Source organism: Ochotona princeps, chromosome 3, assembly GCF_030435755.1.
Source record: "Ochotona princeps isolate mOchPri1 chromosome 3, mOchPri1.hap1, whole genome shotgun sequence".
NCBI lineage: Eukaryota > Metazoa > Chordata > Mammalia > Lagomorpha > Ochotonidae > Ochotona > Ochotona princeps.
The window spans coordinates 106,801,338-106,826,814 of NC_080834.1; the positions used below are offsets into that span (position 1 = coordinate 106,801,338).

The window sequence follows — 25,477 nt, forward strand, 5'->3', positions numbered from 1 at the left end:
AGGATAAACTGAGGCCCAGCAGTACTCCTACTTTCCTAAGATCGCACAGAACATGAATGCAGTAAGCCAACCAGACTGGGCATAGCCCTAACCTTCATTTGCTGTTGGCTCTAGTACCTTCCTCTGTAAATGCATCATCCCCTGGTAAGAAGAGATGCTAATACAGCCCAAAGATCATTGCAGCCAAGATAGAGCAAGCAGAGACCTTTGTCAGGTAGATTCCCCTAGAATTAAGTTTAAAATAGATTTAAATCTGAAAGCTTGTTTTGGGAGGTGATCCCTGAGTGTGGGGGAGAACCAGGAAAGGGCAGGAAGCTAGTATAGAGTGTAAACTAATGACGACTAGAAGCAGGTGTGGCTCAGACCAGCTAAGGAACTCTTCAGGACAAATATCCCACCTAGAGAGGCATGGAGCTGGGTGTTGACCCACCCACTCCAAAGTCACAGGAGGAAAGAGAGCCTTAACTCTGGCCTCAATTCTGACTGCCCCATGTTCCAGCATAGCAGGCTTCAGCAGGCACAGAAAGGCCTTAGGCAAAGAGTGGCAGGTGCAATTGGGTGTGGAAAGGCTTAGAGGTATGGGCTGAGCACGTTCAGTATTTACTACAAAGGAACAGACCATTTTAGAGGGCAATTTGGAGTCTTTCATTAAAGCAATCTGGTAAAATATATAAAGACCTACTTTTGAGAAGAGGTAGGAAAACAATTATTCCTAACTAGACCAAGGAGTAAAATCCATTGTACCTCTTGACTCTCACCTTGGAGGAATCCTAACTCCATTGTCCAGTTGGGTGAGATTATTGGCATATTTAGATATTGGCAATTCATTTTCCCATGTGTCTGGGTCCTGTTTTCTGTATGGAGATTTTGAGCTGAGAACTGCATCACATGCAATTGTTACCTATAAAGACAAACCCAGATGCAAAACACAGTTTAAAAGAGGAAGAACTTCCAACAAGTTTTAAAAAAGTTGCCGGGCCCTGTGCTTGCTAGCCGGGCCCTGTGCTTGCTAGAACATATAAGAATCTAGTCTGAGAATATCTCAAAGTATCTTTAGAGATCTCCCCAATCGAACTGCTGGACTCAGAACTCTAACCAAGAAAAGACAGAAGACAGAACAGGACAATCATTCATCTCAGCTATATGTTGGCAGCAAATTATGGGGCAAACGGAGACTTTATGATGGACCATATCAATCGGTGGACAACCTCATCGAGCGAAACTGGCAGCGATTCATAACTGCAGAACTATTAACACCACTCGAGCACATATCTCAGAGCATGCCCCACATCCGGGACTTAGGGTGGGCGGGAAACCGGGTGGGGCTTCTCCCTCAATATCCCCCTTTACCTCAGATACGTGATGGAAACAATATGGACATAATAGCATTACCCACTTTCCTATCCCCCTAAACCTTTTTTTTTCCTTCTTTTTCCTTTAACTGTAATTAACTATGTAAAGATTGTCAACAACAATACAATAAAAAGAAAAAAAAAAGTTTCTTAATAAACGTAGCTTAACTCAGGAAAATCAAACAGCCGTTACCAAAGCTAGATTCTAATTGTCTGTACTTTCACATGGCTCTAGACACTTTGTAAGTACTGATCAGGACACAAGATAACAAGGAAGTGGATTCTGTTTATAAGCTTGGGCTCAGGGGTTACATTGGACAATGCATACCACTTAGCCACAAAGTGAAAAGTATGAAGTGAAGAGTTTACAGGCATGAAATCAGGTTCACAAATGTCCAGGGTTTATCCAGGTGCTGTGTTTTCCTACTAACAAATGTGCACCAAGATCTCCAATATCCTCAACTCATCACACAACAGTCAAGGGCATTTAAATGGAATGTAATCAGCACGGCTCCATTTCTGAATCGGGTGCAAATGTGACCCTTGATGGGGACAGGCCCAGGTGTCTTTATGCCAGACGAGTTGGCCTCGTGAGCTGATCTGTGATGTCCTTCTTGGCATCAACTGACAGGCAGATTCTCTGCCTTCTCAGACCTGACTGAGCCTTGCCACATGCCTATTATCACTTCATTGTTTGCTTAATGCTATTTAACAGGAAACTATTCAACAGGAAGCTCTTGCCGGCTGAGTTTAAAAACCAATGAGGAGATAACATGTACAGCCACTCTGGGAAAAAGTGGAAGTTCCTCAAACAGTTTAACAGAGTTGCCAACGACTCAGCAATTCCACTCCTAGGTGTGCACCCAAGGGAAATAAAAATACATGTCCACACATGTACAGGAATGTTCACAGCAGCATTATTTGTAGTCAAAACAGTCAAAACTGGAAATAGCCTAAATCTCTTATCTGTGCTAAATAGAACATCAAGCAAAATGCATGTATGTTTATGTATGTTAAATATTATATGTATATACAATATTATTCAGTAGTGAAAATGAATCAAATACTATTACATATATCTAAAAAATATATACGCTAAATGAAAAAGCTAATCACAAAGAACGACATATTCTGTGGCTCCATTTCTATGAAATGTCCAGAAAAGGCGAACCTACACAGAAAGTGGATTAGTGATGGCTAAAGGCTAAAGGGTAACAGCTAGGGAATGTGTGATGGTTTAGATAGGACAATAAATACATGCTAAAATTACATAGTGGCGAAGGGCACTCCACTCCGACTATAATAAAAGCTAATTAATTGTATTTAAAATCTTGTATTCTGTATCACTAATATCCTATATCACTAGCTGACCCTTTTGGCCTAAGTAACACTGACAAGTAACCCCACAACCAGTCAAGGAAGGAGGTTCTCATTGCCACCATCCGAATCCTACCTAGTCCATTGACAATTTGCGTGAGTCTCCATTTCCACCATACCGTTCCTCATCCAAGCCACCATCAAAGCTCACCCCCATAGCCACTTGACAGCCCTCTTAGGCCACCCCTCTCTTCACAGAATGAGAGTGATCTGCTATGGAAATCAGGTCCTAATCCCTCTGCAGCTTCAAGCTCTTCAACGTGATGCTGAACACTGGGCATGCAGGAAAATGGACTAGGAGCAGTCGGGGACAAGCCAGGAATGGACCTGAAGATCCATTTCAGACCTAGAGATACTCCCATTCGTTGCTAACCACAAGTGCTGCTGTACACTGAGACTTTCCTTTCAAATACCAAAATTCCTCCACTGCATCTCCCAGAGATGCCCATGAAAAGCAGGGCTGAGTTCCCCAGCAGGCCTGCCACGCTAGCACACTGGCCACAGCACCCTAGTCTTGGCAGTCTTGCCTATTACAACCTTATTGTGTACTTCACAGACTCCCTGGATCATTTCTGTCTCCTGGATCTTCTCCATTTCTTTTAAATTTTTGGTGACTGATCTGCAATGCACAGCGGTTCTAAATACAATTCAGACATGATCATCTCTCCTTTCTTTGAATCTCTCTCCTGGGGACATCGGACAAATACTCCTATACTTCTGAGCCACTATAAAACACTGAACTACCATTTTCAACATTTTAGCTAAAATCATGTAAAACCTCTTTTTTAGGGGGAGGTAGCTGAGGTCAGGATCCATCACGTTAGCACTGTATCATGGATTAGTTTTCCTTGGAGTTGTGATCTAGAGTGAAGAGACCTTGGCACTAAGTTCCGATCTCATTCTAAGACTCTGTCAACTTCAAGCTCAGTGATACAACAGAACTGACCCAAACTAACTCATAAAAGTTGACAAATTATTAAAAATTTTTGCAAAGTCCTTAAATACAGTCATTACTACACATTAAATTATAAAGGGGCCAGCACTGTGACACAAAGCTTAAGTCTCTCTCTGAGGCACCAACATCCCATAAGGGTGCCAAGTCTGAGTCCCAGCTGCTTCACTTCTAACCCAGTTCCTTGCTGAAGTGTCTGGAAGGATAGTGGAGGATACAACAAGTGCTTGAATTCCTGCCATCCACTTGTAGACCAGGAGTAAACTCCCGGCTCCTGGCTTCCAACTCACCCAGTTCCGGCTATTGTGCCCATTTGGGGAGTCAATCAGTGGAAGATATCTCTCTCTCTCTCCCTCTGCCTCTCTTCTTCTCTAACTCTGCTTTTCAAATAAGAAAATCAAATATTTCCCAAAAAATTTCCTTTTAAAAATTAAATTGTATATAAAGTTACAATTATAAACAAAAAAAATCTTAAATAAACTAAAGGGCCTGGTGCAGTAGCCTCGTGGCTAAATTCCTTGCCTTGCACATGCTGGGATCCTATATGGGCACCGGTTAGTATCCCAGTGGCCCGGCTTCCCATTTACCTCCCTGCTTGTGGCCTGGGAAAGCAGTGGAAGATGACCCAAAGCCTTGGGACCCTGCACTGACATGGAAGACCTGGGAAAAGCTCCTGGTGTCTGGCTTCAGGTTGGCTCAGCTCTGGCCATTGCGGCCACTTGGGGAGTGAATCAGCAGACAGAAGATCTTTCTCTCTGTATCTCCTTCTCTCTATAAATCTGCCTTTCCGATAAAAATAAATGATTTTTTTAAGTAGCATAAACTCAGAACTTCATGCCCCAATTGCTTTACTCTATCTTGCTATTGTCAATGGATTCTTGAAATCATTTGCATCTGAGTGGCTGACCCATGGAAATTCCACAAAAGGGCTGCTACTGTACATCTCTTTCCATCACTGCACCCAGTGATGTCGAGGCAGGAATATTACACCCACGGAATCAGCACACCCAACCAGACAGCTCCCCGCATCGGAGAGCCCACCGTCAAACACTGAGAAGCACACCCAAGCTGGGCATCCCCAAATAAAGACACTGGATGTCAGGCCCTGAGATCTCTGCTGATTCCATGGGGTTGTGCCTCCATGAACCCTGGGTCATTCATGGGGATTTAACTTTCTAGCACAACCCATAGAGTAAGCCTCTGAAAATGAAGTTGCTCTGGCCTGAGACATTCAAAAGATGAGAGAAAAGTTTTAGAAGAGAATCATCAAAAACAACACAAAATGTCACAAAGGCATGAGAGAAAAACATAGCAGCCTGCATCTTCTATGCAGATAAGTCCCACGGGTGACCATCAGAGAAGGCTTGGCAAGCATTCACACCGGCACTTTCAAGTTTTTTTTTTTTTTTTCATCCCTAAAGTGTTTCTTAATTCTAAAGGATCCTGTAAAAATTGTGATGTACCTTGCTGGACTTGAGTTTCTATGACATCTCCCTTTTAAGAAAGAGTATTCACATCTCCAATGTTTCTCTGAATACAGGAATAATTCAAAGGATGTTTTTATTACCTTTTTTACATCAAGACAGTTTCCTGAGCAAATGAGAAAAAGATCGCTTTTTCATGATATTTATTCATAATAGGCTTCTTGACATCTTTTCTAACAGTAAAAATAAAAGTAATATCAAACAGGGACAGTAAGAACTTTCAGTACTATACATACATAAGCCACAGTATACAATTTCAGATAACAGGATGAGGTAAGCTCATTTTGTCCACTAACATATTTTGTCCTTGGTAAGAGCCACATGAGTCAATACAGGGAACTGGAGAAAGTGAAGGTAATTTAATTCTGTAAGCTATACTGAACACTATGCACCTAGTACTGAAAAGATGGCTCACAGTCTAATCACTCAGAAAACAACAACAAATACACAAAATTCTTGTATCTATGGGATCATATTCCGATACAGAGTATATCAGGCGTAAGTAATTTAAAGGGTGGAAACTTGGTTCTTAATGACACGGAACCCTCTTGGAAGGAACAGGTGAGCAGATGGCTGCCAATGGAGTCACACCAAGCCCAGAGGACTCTGGGAGCTGAAGACTTGGTTGTGCTACTGACTGAATTTCAGGAGGGAAAATACAAACTAACCCATCTACACTCTGCCCACCCACATGTCACTGCCATCTGTAGCCAGGCTCTGGGAATCCAAGGTGGGCACAGGATGGGGAAAGAAGAACAAAATGGAGAGAGGCTGGAGTGACAGAGGTAACTCAGGAAATGGGGAAAGTGCAGGAAAAACAGTGGGGTTCCCCACAGGGACCCGAAGTCTGTGTAGGAGGTGGGGGATGTCCAGCCCACAGGCTCTATAAGCCCTTACAGAATCATTTGGACTGGCCCTGCCAAGGCAACCACAGGTGGAACTTGAAATCCAATAAATTTATAGCAGGCTAATGTTCAAGTTCATTTTGCATGGCCTGCAAATGACATTCCAAATATTCAAATGGCCCTTGGCAGAAAAAAAAAAAAAGGCTCCCTGATTCTGCAGGGTTGGAGAGTCCAAGAAAAACCACATGGTTTGCCCAGAGCTTCACCACCACCTCAGCTCCAGGTCACCTGGGAAAGTGCAAGTCTTTCCACAAAACTGGGCTTGAAAGAAGGGAAAAGGAAACAAAAAAGAGGGACAGGAGGGGCAAAGCTCCCTGCTCAAAGCATCTAAAAGCTGCAAGTCTTAGCCACAGGGAGTGTGGCTCCAGAGTCCCACAAAACAGTCCATTGTGAAGGTTGGATCTTCATCAAACCATCATTCCATTATTCCAAACGAATTCTACATTGAAGGACAGTATGAAATACATGATTTAAAAAAAATTGCTATCCCTCAAACAGGAACACACTCCCTCTCCAGCAGTGTGTGTATATGTGGACACCATGTAAAGCTGAGGACCAGACTTCAACTGGGGATGCAGGAAGCTTCCTGAAAGAGACTGGCCTAATGGGCAGTGAGGCCCAAACAGCCCTGGGAGTCACAGGCAGGCACAGATGTCCCTGCTCGTCTTACCTTCTTCTCTCATTCATTACCCTCCCAGGCCCAATCCCTTGAGCGCACACACACACAGCACACACACACACACACACACACACACACACCTGACACAGAGAATCATGCGCATCTAGCTAGCAGCCGTGCACACTCACTGACCAGGGCTGGCAATTCCTCAATATTGGGCAGTGCTATTTCATAGTGGTCTGGGAATATGACAAGTTTGGCTTCATCTTCATACTCATAATCGTCGCTATTTAAATCATCATCAGTATCTAGATCTGAGGAGAAAACAAAAACAAGGAACAGGAAATGAGGAGGGCAGCACCCACAAGAGGCAGCACTGACCGAGAAAGCCGGACACCCACAGGGGCACAACGCAAGGGTGAGGACACGCCTCCCACACGACCACCCCTCTGCTCCCCAGATCAGCGACAGGTCCTTCCTCCATCCCTATGCCACCAAGACTGCTTCGCCCTTGACTGAGTCATGCAATGCTTTACAGCTATGTGCTGGGAGCCGCATTTGTAGAGAATTTTCTAAGCTTCCTTAAAGATTGTTAATTACCATTTGTCAGATGCCTGACTCCAAAATGCACCAGCTTGAGGCGGAATATTTTTTACAACACTATGTTCTGGAAGAAAATACATGGCTTTGAGAGTAAATAAACCTTGGTTCCGTTCCGGCTCCAAACCTAGTGTTACTTTGGGCAAGTCACACACTGTCTAAGCTGCAGCTTTCGCATCTGTAGCATGAAAACAACAATACTTACCTCAGAGGTTACAGAGGAGAGAAATGAAGAATCAGAGACAAAAGACCTGGCACGCGACAGACCCTCAGTAAACGGTTTAAAATTAAAGATCTCGCTCTCTGTCTCTCCCCTTCTCTCCCTCTGCCTACTTTTCTCCTGCAGAACTGCCAGGCCACTGTTCCGCCAGCAAACCCACAAACGCAAGATGGAGGCCTCAGGACTGCAAAGCTGAGCTCCTCCAGCTCATTATCCATGCAGTCATCACCTTTCAGCTTGGCTAATCTCAGGGAAAGGCTAGGGGAAGGCTCGAGGAAACGTCTTGTCCTAATATTTGCAGGGACCTTTTAGCCTCACTTTCACAGCCAGGCCAGCCTCCCGGATCATGTTTGTGTATTTATTGCTTGGAACTATGGTGACAACGAGCCACTCACACGCACACACTCACCTACAAACAGGAACACAAACACACCCGGGGGGGCGTGACTTAGCAGCCCAGAGACTGTTTTGCTGGACTCTACAGTAGCAATCCCCTGAGAACCAAAGGCTGTGAATTCTGTTATCTACCTCTTTGGATGCCTTCAACCAAAAATCTACAGCAGTTTCATGTATAGTTCTGCTCCTTTAATTCCCAAAGGTAGTGAATCTCTAAGTAAAAAGATTATACCAAAGTACAATCCAGTTTAATGTTTAATAAAGATGTTAAATAACAAGAGCCAGAAATACCAAACAACACTGTGAGCCAAAGCAGTTAACTGGACAAAAGGTAATTTTAAGAAGACTCCACGAGTTTAAGAATAAAGGCATTTACTTATAAGAAATAATTCAAATAGGAGGACTCGCAAGATGGCCGACATAGGAGGAAGACTGTGAGACAGCTCAGAGACAGAGAGGGCTAGAACGCGACAAAAGCGTAAGTGGAGCAGCATAGAACTACAGGGAGAAGAACGTGAAGTTCCCTGGACAGTGTAGAACCAAAAAAATCCACACAACTCGGAAGAGCAACCAGGGAAAAACAAAACAAAGGGCAGGAAAGACGACTTTCCGCTCCTGACCTGCTGAGTCACCTTTGAGTGCAGACGCTGAAAGCCGCAGACCGACCCGCAGACCGACCCACAGACCGACCAGCACACGCTGTGGCTGTGAGGACCGAAGGTGATCGGGACCTGCTGGCATCTGCTCACCCTGGTCACCAGGACCCGCCAGGACCTGCGCCCGCTGCGGACACCAGGATCCTGAGTCATCGGGAAGCACCGGCATCCGCCCACCCTGGTCGCCAAGCCCCGCAGGGACCTGCACCAGCCGCAGCCTCCAGGTTCCAGCCGCAGCCTCCAGGTTCCAGCAGCCTGCACCCGCCGGGACCAGCAATGGACGCAGTAGCCGGGAGACGCACCCGCGGCTAGGGTTCCCACCAGAGGAAGAGGCAGACTGCAAGAACCTGAGGTTTGAGTGAGTTGGGTGGGGACAGTGGTGGGTGGGAGGCTTCGGGAGTTGGCCCCCCAGGGGCATGCACAGAGCCTGAACACAATTGGTGCTCGTCTCCCCGCCCCTCCCCCCTCAGACTCCAGCGTCTAGAGACACCGGGAAAGTGCCTTGAAACTGCCAAAACTGTGTCTGGGAGAAAGGCAAAAGGCACACTGAATACTCCCCCGTGCCTTTGCGGTCTGGCACTCAGCTGGGCGGTGCTATCCCACAGGAACCCAAGCACGCCTCTGGGCTGGGCAGTCCCGTGCTAGCGCTGGGGCGGTCGGTCCCCTGCAAGCGCTGGGGTGGGCGGGCCTGCGCAGGAGGCGCTTCCAGAGAGCACCTGGAACACCCCATGCCCTATAGTCCCGTGCTTGGGAGACACACCAGGAGAGCACTGCAGACCCGCGTGCAGGAGGCGTTCCCAGAGAGCACCTGGAACCTCCACGCCCTGCAGTCCCTGGCACTGGGGACACACCGAGAAAGCACCTAGAATCCTCCGAGCACTGTGATCCCGCGCACAGGGGGTGCGCACAGAGAGTGCCTTCACTCCCCCACGCCCTGTGGTAGCATACCTGTAGGGGACGAGCTGAGAGTGCGCTTTGAATCCGCTGGGCCCTGGAAGTGGCGGCCTGAGGTCCAGTGTTCTGGAGACGCACCAAAAGTGCCTTGAAAATTCCCACACCCTGCTACTCCACGCCTGCAGACTCCGATCTCTACAGGATAGTGCTTGCAGACCCCTCAGCACACTGGTGCCTAGGTCTCTCAAAAAAGAAACACTAACACAATGGGAAGAAATACCAGAAAAGGTAATGATCCAGATGAGGGTGCCAACACCCTATCAATAAAGGATCAAAAGCCAATGTCTATTTCGGAGATGCGAGATGAAGACATAGAATATCTACCAGACAAGGAATTCAAAAAAATAATGTTAAAATATGTCAGAGACAATGAGAAGAATTGGGAGGACTTCAAGGAATTCAAGTACCACATAGCCTCAGAAATACAGCAAATGAAAAGTAAAATCCTTGACTTAGAGCACAAAATTGAGAGCCTAACCAACAGAACAAATACAGCAGAAGAGAGGATCTCTGAAACGAAAGACACACAAAACGAACATACCCAGTTCACTAAAGCTGGAGACAAGTCTGAACAAAGCCAATAAGACCATACAAGAAATGAAAGACAACCTCAGAAAATCAAATATTAGGATTATTGGCCTTCCTGAAGGAGCGGAAAAAGAGTCAGGAATGCAAATGGTGCTCAACGAAATTATACAGGAAAACTTTCAAAACACTTGGAACATGAACCCAGCCCAAATCCAGGACGGTCAGAGGACTCCCAGCAGATATGACCCAAAGCGATCTTCACCCAGACATATGGTGCTCAAGTTCCACTCCAACGAAGACAAAGAAAGAATCCTAAGACAAGTACGAAGCAGAGAAAAGATCACATACCGGAGAAAGCCAATCAGGATCACTGCTGACTTCTCTGAAGAGACTTTACAAGCAAGAAGAGAATGGACAAAGATCTTCCAAATCCTGAATCAGAACAACTGTCAACCAAGAATATTGTACCCAGCAAAGATCTCATTCGTATTTGAGAACGAAATCAAATACTTCCACAGCAAAGAGAAATTAGAAGAATATGCCAGCACAAAACCAGCTCTACAAAATCTCCTTAGAAATGCACTAAATCCAGAAAAAAAGGAGGTGAATCATAAGCAAAGATGGCAAACAGGAAGATCTCCCCACTAAAGTCCACACAAGGAAGGGCAATTACACAGATATCAACACCCACAAAAACAAGTATGGCAGGGCAAAATCACAACCTCTCAATTTTAACTCTTAACACAAATGGACTGAACTCACCAATCAAAAGGCATAGATTAACAGAATAGATTATCAAACAGCACCCAACTATCTGTTGCCTACAAGAGACACATCTAACCAGAAGAGATTCGAAGAAGCTGAAAGTGAAAGGTTGGAAACAGATATTTCATGCCAATGGACGAGAAAAAAAGGCCGGGGTAGCTGTCTTAATTTCAGATGATGTGGACTTCAATCTGACACACATCAAAAAGGACAGGGAAGGACATTATATATTGGTGAAGGGACTGATCCATCAGGAAGTAATTACCATTGTGAACATATATGCACCAAATTCAAACGCACCTAGCTACGTGAAGCAATTACTCACGGACTTAAGGGGAGACATAGAGATGCACACAATAATAGTGGGTGATCTTAACACCCCACTAAAAACAATAGACAGATCAACAAAACAAAAACTCAACAAAGAAACAACAGAGCTCATACAAACAATAGAACAACTGGACTTGGTTGACATTTATAGAATGTTTTACCCTAAGGCCACAGATTATACATTTTTTTCAGCAGTGCATGGCACCTTCTCCAGGATCGACCACATGATAGGACACAAAGCAAACCTAAATAACTTCAAAAAGATAGGAATCATACCATGTACCCTCTCAGACCACCACGGAATGAAGCTGGAAATCAGCAATTCAAAATGCCCCAGGAAATACAGAAACTCTTGGAGGCTGAACAATATGCTATTAAACGAACAATGGATCAGAGAAGAAATTAAAGATGAGATCAAAAAATTTATGGAAACCAATGAAAACTCTGACACAACATTCCAAAATTTGTGGGACACTGCCAAAGCAGTGCTACGGGGTAAACTCATCGCAATTGGAGCTCATGTCAAGGCCCAAGAGAGGCGCCAAATACAGGAACTAAACACACACCTCCAGGAATTGGAAAAACAACAGCAGAAGAGCCCCACACACAATAGGAAACAAGAAATCATCAAAACAAGGAAGGAAATCAACCAGATAGAAATTAAAAAAAACCATACACAAAATCAATGAATCAAAAAGCTGGTTTTTTGAGAAGATAAACAAGATAGACACCCCACTGGCCCGACTGACAAAGAAAAAACAAGAGAAGGCAAGAATTAACAGCATCAAAGATGAAAAAGGCAACATAACAACAGACACCGCATCCATTAAGGCCATAATTAGAAATTACTACAAAGCACTGTACTCCAACAAATCAGAAGATCACCAAGAAATGGAAAAGTTCTTAGACTTCTACCACCTGCCAAAACTTAACCCAGAGGCAACAAACGACCTGAACAAACCCATAACTGAAGTAGAGATTGAATCAGTGATTAAAGACCTCCCAACAAAGAAAAGCCCAGGCCCAGACGGCTTCACTACAGAATTCTACAAAACATTCCCAACAGAACTGACCCCAATCCTCTACAAACTCTTCAAAACAATAGAAAAAGAGGCAACCCTTCCAAACTCATTCTATGAAGCCAACATTACCTTAATCCCAAAACCAGACAGAGAACTAACAGAGAAGGAAAACTACAGACCTATCTCTTTGATGAACATTGATGCTAAGATTCTCAACAAAATCCTAGCCAACAGAATTCAAAAACACATCAGACAGATCGTTCATCCAGATCAAGTAGGATTCATCCCTGGAATGCAGGGATGGTTCAACATTCGCAAATCCATAAATGTGATACACCACATCCAAAAACTGAAAAACAAGAATCACATGATAGTATCAATAGATGCAGAAAAAGCTTTCGACAAAATCCAACACCACTTCCTACTAAAAACCCTAACCAAGGTAGGCATAGATGGAAAAATCCACAACATAATTAAAGCCATATATGAAAAACCCAACGCCAGCATCATACTGAATGGAGAAAAACTGGAACCCTTCCCACTGAGATCTGGAACAAGACAGGGATGTCCACTTTCTCCACTACTATTCAACATAGTCCTAGAGGTACTCGCTGAGGCCATAAGACAAGAAAAAGAAATCAGAGGAATCCAAATGGGAAACGAAGAAGTCAAACTCTCACTATACGCAGATGATATGATTCTTTATGTAGAAGAGCCAAGAGACTCAATACAGAGACTGCTAGAACTTGTACGAGAGTTTGGTAGAGTGGCAGGGTACAAAATTAGTGAACAAAAATCAACAGCCATAGTGTATGCGAACAGCCCCAAGATGAAAAAAGACTTAACCAGCAAGATACCATTCAAAATAACAGAAAAAAGTATGAAATATCTGGGAATAAATCTAACCAAAATTGTAGGAGACTTATTCGAAGAAAACTACAAACTACTTAAAAAAGAAATTGAACAAGACCTCAAAAGATGGAGTAACATCCCATGCTCCTGGATAGGTAAAATCAATTTCATTAAGATGTCTATACTGCCAAAAGCAATATATACATTCAACGCAATCCCAATCAAATTGCCCAAAACATTCTTCATGGAACTGGAAACAATGATCCAAAGGTTCATCTGGAAGCACAAAAAACCACGAATAGCTAGAACCATCCTGAAGAACAGGAAGTTAGCAGGGGGAATCACAGTTCCGGACCTCTGGACATACTATAGGGCAGTGGTTATCAAAACAGCGTGGTACTGGCACAAAGATAGAGAGGAAGATCAATGGAGCAGAATAGAAACACCAGAAGGAAACCCACACAGATACAGCCAAATAATCTTTGACAAAAAGACAAACGACAATCCAGGCAAATGGGAAGGTCTGTTCAATAAATGCTGTTGGGACAACTGGTTAATAGCCTGCAGAAACAAAAAAATAGATCCACATCTCTCACCATACACTAAGATCAGATCTAAATGGATAACAGATCTAAACCTACATCCAGAAACCTTCAAACTTTTGGAAGAAAATGTTGGAAACACACTGCAACACTTAGGGGTAGGCCCTCACTTCCTAAAAAAGACTCCAAATGCAGTAGAAATCGAGACCAAAATAAACAATTGGGACCTCATCAAACTAAGAAGCTTCTGTACAGCTAGAGAAACAATCAACAAAGTAAAAAGGCAACCCACAGAATGGGAGAAGATCTTCGCACACGACATAGGTGATAGAGGGCTCATCTCCAGAATATACAAAGAGCTACAAAACAACCAAAATGTCAAAACAAACAAGCCACTCAAGAAATGGGCACGGGAAATGGGCAAACACTTCACAAAGGAACAAACCCAAATGGCAAATAAACATATGAAAAAATGCTCAAGTTCCCTGGCAATAAGGGAAATCCAAATTAAAACATCAATGAGGTACCACCTAACGTCAGTAAGACTGGCCCACATGAATAAAAGCACCAACAACACTTGTTGGCGAGGTTGCGGGGAAAAGGGATCCCTACTCCACTGCTGGTGGGGCTGCAGGCTGGTACAGCCTCTATGGAAATCAGTATGGAGAATATTCAAACAACTCAAATTCAACATACCGTATGATCCAGCAATAGCACTCCTAGGAATATATCCAGAACAATTGTTTTATGAGAAACCAACATGCACTCCTATGCTCATAGCAGCACAATCAGTAATTGCAAAAACATGGAAGCAACCAAAATGCCCATCAACAGAGGATTGGATAAGAAAGCTATGGTTCATCTACTCCATGGAATACTACTCAGCTATTAAAAAAAACAAAATGCAGTTCTTTGTGGCCAAATGGGCCAAACTGGAAACCATAATGCTAAGGGAAATGAACCAATCACAAAAGGTTAAATACCACATGTTTGCCTTAATTTAAGATGATATGATGTTATGTATAACATGTTATATTTTGAATGTTATATGTTGTGTATAAACTAAAATTGAAGTATAGGTGAGGTGGTCACAGAAGGTGGCTGGGAACTCGCATTTACTTTTAACATATTGGTTACTCATTACTATGTCAATTAATTCCATAATGATGTAAATTTTTGCTGATGGTATGTTGGAGCTTTCAATTGACTGGGATGATACTATGCTGGCTCTGTCTTCAGACCAGAGAGGGTATACCTAAGAAGCCGTTGAACTTGACTGGACAATAAGATGTTGGACTCTATGTTTGGTATACGCTTGCAATGGGGGAATCTCAACTGAACTTGAGCTGTGGTTATGCAACAAGGTGGAGGAATCCACCATGGTGGGAGGGTTTGGGGAGGGGTGGGGAGAACCCAAGTATCTATGTAACTGTGTCACATAATACAATGTAATTAATGAAGTTAAATAATAAATAATTTAAAAAAAAAGAAATAATTCAAATAGAGAAGATCATTTGAGTGTTATAAAAATTCAAATGCCCAATAACTATAATAAAAACAGAATTAGAATCTAAATATTCAAAGATAATGGCATTCAACTCAATAGACTATTACTTAAATAGTCATTATTTTTACCACATAAAAACATGTGACATCTTTTAAAAATTTGTTCATTTTTATCTGAAAGGCAGAATTACAGACAGAGAGGGAGAGGAGACAGGACTGAGAGAGATCTTCCACTCTCTGGTTCACTCCCCAAATGACTTCAGTGCCAGAGCAAGTATTTGAGAAGTCAACCAACAAAGGGAGCGCATTCTGGTGTTCTCTCTCTCTCTCTCTACCTCTACCTCTACCTCTACCTCTACCTCTACCTCTACCTCTACCTCTCCTCTTCTTCTTTTCTACTCCTCCCCAACCTCCCTCAATCTAATCTGCCCCCTGGTCTCTCTCCAATCCGATTTTTAAATTTGAAAATAGATTATTTTTTTTTAATGGAAAGTCAGATGTACAGACAGGAGGGGAAACAGAGGAAGATCTTCCATCTGCTTTCCACTCACAAGTGGCCACATGGCTGGAGCTGAGCCAATCCGAAGCCAGGAACCTTCAGCCTCCTCCGGGTCTCCCATGTAGGCACAGGATCCCAAGGCCTCACTCAATCTGTCTTCCACTGCTTTTTCAGGCCACAAGCAGGGAGCTGAACAGGAAGTGGGGTAGCCAGGACACAAACTGGCGCCCACAGGGAATCCTGGCGCGTACAAGGCAAGGACCTTACTGCTAAGCTAAAGGGAGCCAGGCCCTTTAAATACATTTTTAAAAGAAGCAAGATGGAGCCTGTATAAAAAGTAGACTCCATTGCACCTCTTTGCAAATGATTGTAGTTCCCTTTTATTTTTAATTCTGTGCAATGGGAGAGGGTCATAATCTTTCCCAAGCATTTTAATCCAGCAGAGATAACCTACATTCTAATTTTAAGGAATAAAACTTAAGTTTCTGTTAAACATACATGAGCCTGAAGCTCTAACTGTAATCCTAAAGTTTCCACATTTCTTAAAATCAAGTCTTACTATCCAATTAATATTAAGTTAAAAGAACCTGAGTAACCATTCCCCCAAGGACCTGGAGGCCTGGGACTCCCAACTCTCCCTAGCAGCCGCTTTCCACCATGGCAATCAGCTGGCCATACCCACATGAGCTGGTGTTCTGGAATAAAGAACCTATTCCTCCATCTGCTCCAAGGAGCCCCTCTGGTCCTTGTGAGTCGTGGCTGGGACTCTGTCAGTTTCCAAGAAGCCTCTGCTGGGAAGGCTAGTCGGGGAATGAGTGAGTACCTAAATAAAACCTGGGCTCTGGCCCCCTGGGTGTCCCCATACTGACCACACTAGCTTCAGTGTACAAGTTGGAGATGAACAATCCATCTGTCCCAACCCTACAAAATACAACCAAGTATTTATGCTCAAATGAAGGGACAGAAAAATGAAAACAAGCAAAAAATAAATAAACAAAAATAAATTTTAAAAACCTTGAGCATAGAACATGTTTTTTTTTGAATTCTTTCTGGAAGAAGCTGCAGCCTGGAGCTTCTTCAACCCTTCTGATCACCATAGGCTCAAGCAATTTTCTCAACAGATCCACACCTAGAACCTTTCAAACTTGTTCCGCTGTGGAGGCAGTGTCGTTGAACAAGCAGGTTAAGCCACCATTTGTCTTGTTACCATCCCATAATGGAGCCCTAATCCGAGCCCCAGCTGCTCAACTTGTGATCAGGATCCCTGATAATGTACCTGGAAAAGCAACAGATAGTAGTCCAAATCTTTTGAGTTCCCGCCACCCATGTGGGAGACCTGGAGGGAGTTTCTAGTTCCTGGCTTCAGCATGGCAGAGCCCCAACTGTTGAGGCTGTGTGCAGAATGAACCACACAACAAAAAATCATTCTCTCTCTTGCCCTTCCTCCCTCCCTCTCTCCCTTACCTACACCCTCTGCCACACTGCCTTTCAAGGATGGGACTACAGCAGAAACATAAGAGATCGCTAACAAACTTAAGGCCATTATATCAGCCTAGACCTGCTGCTTCCCAACATCCCCTACAGGACAGAGAAATAACCACCTACTGTATCTAAACTTGCCAACGTCTTATGTTTCCTATTCTATAAACCAGGTGGAATCCTACACAGCCTGCCACTGAAGTTAACTGGCAGGCCACATCAACTTGAACACAGAGTTGTGAGCATGTGCCAGCAGGAAACTGCCTGCTCCTGAGAGAAGCACTGTTTGAAAAACTATGAATCAGGGCTTGCAAAAATCAATGGGAGGAAGGGGTGAACAAATTTGGAAGGAACCTCGATAATAAAATTCCAGAGAGAAATGGGACCTGGGGAAAGATCAGAATACTGATATCATTCAAAGCTACTCTGTTTTTTTAAAACTTGTACAATCTAAACACTTTTTCTGGGCCTGTGGGTTTTTCTATTTTGCTTTTGTTTAGTTTGAGGGGATTTTATTTATTTATTTATTTATTTATTTATTTATTTATTTATTTACTTACTTACTTATTGGTTTAAGAGAGAGGGAGATCTCCCATCCACTAACTCACTCCTCAAATGCCTTCACCAGCTGAGGTTGAACCAGGCTAAAGCCAGGTCCCCTGTCAGAGAGCCAGGCTACCTGACCCATGATTCAAAAATGTCAAGGGTCTACATGATGTTATTTAATTCAGAAGCCACATTATCTACACTGGTGCAAGGATAGTAACCAAAACATCAGAGCACATTCAGTCTTGTTGCATTGGTGTTCATTTAAGGCTGGCATGGGTTGGGCTGGCTGATTGGGTTGTAATGTGGAGACATGCTGCGACGTGAGCAAGACGGTTCAGGGGAAAACCACCTGCAGATGAGCTTCATAAAGAAAACCAGGAGCTGTAAAGCAACAGAGCAGCCAACCAGGTCAGGCCCCATCAGAGTGGCTGGAAACATATCAGAAGCAAACCCAGGTCTGGGACTGAGCCAGTGGTTTCATTTTCAAATAATCCATGCATCTTCATTTCAATAGTAACATGTGTGTTATAGATAGTGTTATACAGACATGCAAATGGAGAAAATTAGAATTACTCCCATATCAACACCAAGAAAGTGCTATTATTAAGTTGAAGTGTAGTGATCTTCCGGACTCCTCCAGTCTCTTATTTATCCAAGGATTCATACATTTATGGAGTGCATGTGTATATGATGTATGTATTATACATGTAAAATTGCATGCATATGTGCCTGCATATATGTGTACACATGTTCGTGCATGCATGTACATGCACATATGTGTATTTTTTACCAAAATATTTTTAACCAAAATTTTTTTTATCATTGTATACAATTTTAAAGTTCCTTTCAAACAATCACTCCAGGCATTTGGGGGATACAAACTTGTTTGACCAAACATTATTAAAGTATCATTCTCCTGAGAAAACCATTACTAGAAGCATAACATGAACTACAATACAATTACATGATACAGAAGTCAGTTTCCTTTTACACCAGCAAAACTGGCTCTTTCCAAATCAGAGAAATTACTTAAGTTCACCATTTGTCAAATACCACAGTAATAAATACAGCACACAAAATTCAGGGATGGATGCTAAAATTAGCTAGCAAAATCTGAAGAGAAACAAGACATTAGCAGACCCCCAAGTGTTACCATTGGAGCAGGTCCTGTAGCCTAGCGGCAAGTTAAGATGCCTGCATCCCATATTGGAGTGCCTGGCTTCAATTCCTGCAGCTCCAGATTCCAGCTCCTACCATTGCAGATTCTAGGAGACAACAGGTGATGGTTCCAGCAGTCGGATCTCTACCACCCACAAGAAAGACCTGGATTGAATTCCCAGTCCCAGGCTCTACCTCAGCCCTATCCTGACCATTATGAGTATCTAGCAAATGAACCAGCAAAATAACTGACTCTCTCTCACACGCACACAAATAATTTTTTTTATTTTTTTAAAAGTATAACCCCTAAGAATTTTACTAACCACACTATAACTTTACCATGGAGATGCTCCTGAAACACTGCCTAAACAAATGAAAAAGTTCCACATCAGCAGTGTGAACTGCACATCAATGTCATATCCCTGATATCTTATACAAAGAAGGATACACTAACTGTATCTCAGAAGTATCTCATCAGAGAAAGCATGTGTTAGGCTTTTCTTGAGCAAACAAAAGACTAAACCAAATCAAGGTACACTTTATAAGCTAACAGGTCAGCCCCCTTCAGAAGTGGTGCAATTATAAAAGATAAAGAGAGACTAAGGAGCAGGTTGAGGGAACATAACAACTGCTCACAGTTTGGGATCCGAGATGATATTCTGTAAACCAAAACAGACATCAGTGGACAGATTGGGGAACAGGAGTGGAGGCAGGGAATGATGACATCTGAATGAAGTCTGCAGTTTGGTTAATCTTGAAAAAAGTAAATCAAAATGGTCTCTTTTTGAGTAATCAGAAAAACTGATCAAAAGCAAAATCACAATAATTCTCTGGTCACTGAAAGTATAATTGCTCCAAAGCTGCAACCCCCATTAACAGAGTTACAATCATACCTCACCAGTAGCAAAATGCAAAGTGGAGTCAGAGCCTCCCAATTTAGATTATGCCTCTTACCTTTAATTGTAGAACAATAAACAAGCAATTGTTCCAAGTCAAACATGCATATGAGCATACACATGCACACACACACACAATTTGGGCACACTACTGATAACTATGTACATTACCTAAAAATATCTTGGAATTCCTTCTTTTTGGTAAAGCACCACCAGATGCCCCTCTTACCTTCTGAAAAGAAAATAAGAGTTGATTAAAATACAGCCTGTAGAATAAGCAGTCCTGTTGGAGGTAGGGGGGTACATCTCACAGGTCCCCAGTTTTTATAAAAGGATGAGAGATTCCAGAATAAGCAGAAACTTGCAGCAGGGCAATGAAGGGCAGTGCTGTTACCCCCTCCTGATTATTTTTACCAGTAATACAGAAAGCACTTCGGGAAATAAAGTAGAAACAAGAGCTGGGTGAAGCAGATGCTTGAACCACCTCCATTAGTACATGCTCCCAAGAGGGCTGGGTTTGTGACTGACAATGAGAGACTCGGGAAAAGAGGAGGGGGCTCCAAAAATGGAGGGCCTTTTATCCTTCCTTACTCAGGGGGTCACCAGTACCTGACCCTGGGAGTGCTCAGCAAATACTGTTGAAAGATTTAGTAAATACTGTCGGATAGTCACCAATATTCTGGTCATGGTAAACTGCAATGCAACTTCTGTAAACACAGGAGGGCAACAACAGATGGCCATGTTCACCACCCTGTGCTCTGGGTATTTCTGTGGATGGTGGGGTCCTCAGCAGCCATGAAATGAATGCCCATCAGTGCTGATGCAACAGGGCATCCATCTGATGCTCACATAAGTAAGTCATCTTATTCTCAAATAGGGTGCTAATAACCTTTAAAAATGAGCAACAGTACTTTCATGGTGAATCTGCCCAGAGTGTGCAGACCTAACCCAGGCCCCCTTCCAGGCAGCCATGTGCATCAAGGCCATGCTGCCACTCATCAGCTCTGTCTTCTCATCAGTCGCGAGTCTCACACTTTATTATTTGACACTAAAAGACTCATCTTAGTGAGTCTCAGCTTAAGTTTTACAATTACTACTTTAGATTTACAGTTCACATGTTAGGAATCTCAAAATTACTGAACCCATTAACCTAAAAGAACCCCTTTGTTATATGGTCCACTCTGTCTTCTCTGCCTTCGGTTGAAATGAAGCCTGTACTAAAGGCATGTTCAACAATCCTAGCAGTCACCTGATACCTCTCTACAGATGTTTGCAGTGCTCCAACCTCTCTTGCCCCCTCACCCTAGCCTGCACAATACACGCAGAATAAATGAAGGAGAGGAGCTGCAGACAGATTTGCTGCAACCTGAGGCTCTCCCTGGTTGTGGGATTCATGCCTTCACAAGCTTAAGACTCAAATGAGCTACACTTCCAGTTAGACAAAACAAAAAACAAAAAGGACTTCCCTTATAAAGACCATCACGTCTCCTCCAGCAGTCAACAGAAATCAACAAACTTTGAGAAACTGAAACCCCTTGTCCAGAAATCATAACTGTACCACATTTCAGATTCTGTGCTAGATCTTAGAGTAGAAATTAAGCAAAGATATATTCCTTCTTTTGAGGTGCTCAGCAGCACAGTAAGCATACACACACATAAGCAAACCACAACAAAGTCTGTGAGTGTTAAAACATAATTATATTGTAAAGAGGAAATGATAGGTTCATCTAGGTGTGGGGATGTGAGCATGCCTGGTATGGTAAGAACAGCAGTAGTCTTGGCAGCTATTTTAGTAAACACTTGGTATGCAGATGGATGGATGGATGGATGGATAGGCGGATGGATGGGCATTTGAATGGGCATTTGCATGAATGGATGGATGGAAGGATGGGTATTTGGATGGGCATTTGCATGGATGGATGGATGGATGGGCAGATGGATGGGCATTTGCATGGGTGGATGGATGGATGGGCGGATGGATGGATGGGCATTTGGATGGATGGATTGATGGGCAGATGGATGGGCATTTGCATGCATGGATGGATGGATGGATGGATGGATGAGTATTCTGGCCACAAGGAGTACAAAAGGTAGACATAGAAGTAAGGCATCTTAGACAAAGAAAACAGCATGGATAAAAGCATGAAATCACAGTGTGTTCCAGAAAGGAAAGTAGTTTGCTACGTCTATAGCATAAAGTTGGTGTCTAAGAGTGAGGGCTATAAAGAGTAGGAGGCCAGCTCATGAACACCTTATAGTAACATGCAAGAGAGTATGGGCATCATCCTCCCCTTCAAGAGAGACATCAGGGATTTAAGCTTCATTGTGCCACAACTGCAATATATGAATTTGGAAAGATCACCCTGGGAATCTTATACCGACCAGATGGGACCAAAGGAAAGAAGGGTGGTTGGGAAGCTAAAGCACTGGTCCTTTTAAGGGATACTAAGCATTTACACAGAAATAGAAGGCATGGAGGAGAAAGCATACACTTGAGCATTGTTTGGAAAGCCCAGATAAAACCTATAATCTACAAATCACAGAAGAAAAGCAACCCAAAGGAGGTCTCGGTCTCTAGAATTCAAAAAGGACAATCATTAGAAAAGGATAAGTTGGTCATGTTTGGACCCTGAACTTGAGGTACCTGTTGGAAAAGAAAAACCCAGACACAGTCGAATATTCAGACCTTCAGCTCTGGTTAGATATCAATGTGGAAGTCCTCAGCATAGACAGTGGTTAAACAAGGATATCCATGTGCCTGAAAGAGCACCAGCGAGGAATAGCATCTTTCAGAGAAAGACAGGATGGTCAAATGACATGGCTGGAAATGCTGACAGCTCGGGAGTGAATGAAGGAAAAGAAGCTGAGAAAGGTAGAAAAACATGAAACAAGAAAGGCGATAAAACAGAGGGGCAACAGTTCCAACGGAAAACACACACACACACTTTCAATTCTAGCAACATCAGGGCTAAAACATATGCACCAAATGTAGCGACTTAAGAGCTCCCTGACAACAGGGACAATTTCACCGGAGTTCACATGCAGGAACAGGGTCAAACACACTGATGGCAAGCCCTTAAAGGGCGATGAAGCAGAGACAAGGTTAGCAGAAGCTCTAACTGAAGGATGTGATGAGTCAAGGGGCCGGGAGGAAACAGGGCAGTGAGCTTCATAATGTGATCCTTCTTTAGGAAGGAGAAGATAAAACAGAAAAAAGAAAAGTTGCAGCCATAAAGGAAGTGGAGTTAATGACATAGCAAGTATCCCAAGGTAGGAAAACACAGAATTTATTGTGAGGAGAGACAGAAGACTTCTCTGCAAACACTGGAGGAAAAACTAAAAAAGAATATCATTTAATGACATTAAAGAGACCTGAATAAATATAGAAATATGCTATGTTGAATAGTCATTCAATAAATAATCACGAAGCTAGTAATGGTGAGGTACTCAGATCACAGCCACGGACACAAAACAGAGGGACGTCCCTGACCCTCCCTCAGCAGCTTGCATAATGACGTAACTACAGATCAATCTATAAATGAAAATGCAGCTGAGATCAAAATCGCAGGACTTTGTAACTGGAGGAGCTGATTAGAACATCCATTTCAGAAACGCAAATGTCTAAAAATACATAGAAAACTTACAAGAAAAAAAAGAACATGCAAAACATGTTTGCAGCACCAAATATTAAGGCCTGCCCCACTAATGCAGAGACGAATACAGAATACAAGTGAAAGGCCCAAAACAGACCCATGTGAAAAACAATTTACAATATAAAAAAGGATTGTGGCATTGTAAGGGAAGGCTGCCTACGATGCCAGCATTCCATAAGGGTGCTGGTTTGTGTCCTGACTGCTCTACCTCCAATCTAACTCCCTGCCTGGAAAAGAAGCAGAAGATGGCCTAGACGTTTGGGCCTCTTCACCCACGTGGGAGACTCAGATGAAGTTCCCTTCTCCTGGCTTCAGTCTGGCACACGCCAGCTATTGTGACCATCTGGGGAGTGAGCCAGCACATGGAAGATCTCTAGTCATGTCTCCCTCTCTTTCTGCAACTCTGAATTTCAAAATGAATAAGTAAATCTTCATATATATATTATATATATATGATGCTATAAATCAATACAAAAGATTGTAGTGGTCTATTAATAATTGGTCAATTAACTATCAATATAGGGAAAATATTTGAGTTCTTCGTACAAACACAAAAGTAAATTATGACTAGATTAAAGATTTATAATGTTAAAACATATTCACACACACATGCACACATATTTATTTTTTAAAAAATACTATAAGAAATAGCTTTAGAATATTGAGCTGGGAAACAAGCTTTTAGCCAAAATAGCAATAAGGGAAAGTCACAGGTGAAAAAGTTTCCTAAGCCTAGTTACAACAAAATTTAAAACATCTATCTACAAAGCCATTCATGAACAAAGTCAAAAGACAAGCTAAAAACAGTAAAAAACAGTAAAAAAAAAAAAAAAAAAAAAAACTTGTATTTCAAAAATTTTTACAAAAAGTGATTAAGTTACATTTAAAAAAGGGGGGAGAAGGGGCTCACCAAGAAATAGACCAAAACAAAGACAAAACTTAGCTGGATAATAACTATATGAAAAGATGATCCACCCTGGCACCAGGAAATGCAGCATCAAAAGTTCAGCCTAGAGGTGGGGCGGTGTGAGGACACCAGGGATCCACAGCCCTGCAAGGAGGAGTGCAATAGGGTGGCATTTCTCTTCAGCTGGTAAAAAGCCAAGGAAACTCACCCGGGAACCAGACACACCACTTCTAGATGTTATTTTGAACGAAATTGTGCCTATTGTGCCCCCAGGAGGAAGGCATAAAAATGTTAATTGCTGTTTGCGTGCAGTAGCAAAAAAAAAAGGCAACAATCTAAATGTTCCTCTGTGGGAGAAGAATAAATCATAAGGTATTCATCAAATAGACTGTCTCAACAAGGATTAAAATGAATTAAGCGTATCCAGGTGCACCTCCATGTAGAAAGACTCAAACCTCAAGGCTCAGTGGGGAAAACTACATAGAATTACAGGAATCAGTATAATAGTGTTTATCTACACCTTTTACATTTACAAAGTCATATGATATACTGTACACAAATACATATAAATATAATGGTTGCATTTGTGAGAATGATCAATTCACAGCAGGGGTTGCTTCTGGGGAAGGGAAAGTGACAAATGAGTCTTGAACTTCCAGGAAAGCTCTCTCTCTCATAAAAAAAAAAAAAAAAAATTGTCTTAGGCCTGAAGCAAAACTAACCAGACTTCTTTATGTCTAATTTTTAGACATATGAACATCTCTCATATCATTTTCTGTAATTTTGTCTTTTTAAATTTATAAATATTCCTCCCAAGAATTCAACCTATGTTTTCTTGATTTCAAGAAGAAAGGGTTAGGAGGAATCTATGAATTTCCACATACAGTGTTATTTCTGTTTTCCACCATCAAACAGAAGCAGAAGTCATGTGGACCCAGTAAAATTCCCATGTGACAAAGACACTAAGCAACATCAGAGTCACCCTCACCAAGGTCCATTTACCAAAAGCGTGTTTCTCACCTCTCGCACGTGTCTTTTCAGGTGCATGTACACACTCTGTCCAGTTTTTCGAAAATGTCTTTCAACATGTTCCCTTCCAAAGGCCAAAAAGGTGTTCATGCAGACATAGAGTCCACCTTCAGAATTCTAGAAAAAAGAGACAGGTACAGCATTAGCCAAGCATATATGGCTAACAGGAGTCAACATGGAGACAAAGGAAGGAGAAGGAAGGCCAGCGGTGCCTACGAAGTCTGGCATACACTACTGTGGCTCTTGC

The 25,477-nt window shown here is 42.6% G+C and overlaps 1 protein-coding gene across 1 annotated transcript in view; it reads right to left on the reverse strand.

The window, feature by feature from the left end:
* Positions 1–25,477, reverse strand: part of USP13 (ubiquitin specific peptidase 13) — a 116,597-nt gene that overhangs the window by 65,626 nt on the left and 25,494 nt on the right. Inside the window, exons 2-5 of the mRNA XM_004591272.3 lie at positions 25,222–25,347; positions 19,813–19,873; positions 6,882–7,003; positions 759–901 (exon numbers count right to left, since the gene is read on the reverse strand). Of these exons, the coding sequence (XP_004591329.1) occupies positions 759–901; positions 6,882–7,003; positions 19,813–19,873; positions 25,222–25,347 (452 nt within the window). The remainder of the gene's footprint in view (positions 1–758; positions 902–6,881; positions 7,004–19,812; positions 19,874–25,221; positions 25,348–25,477) is intronic.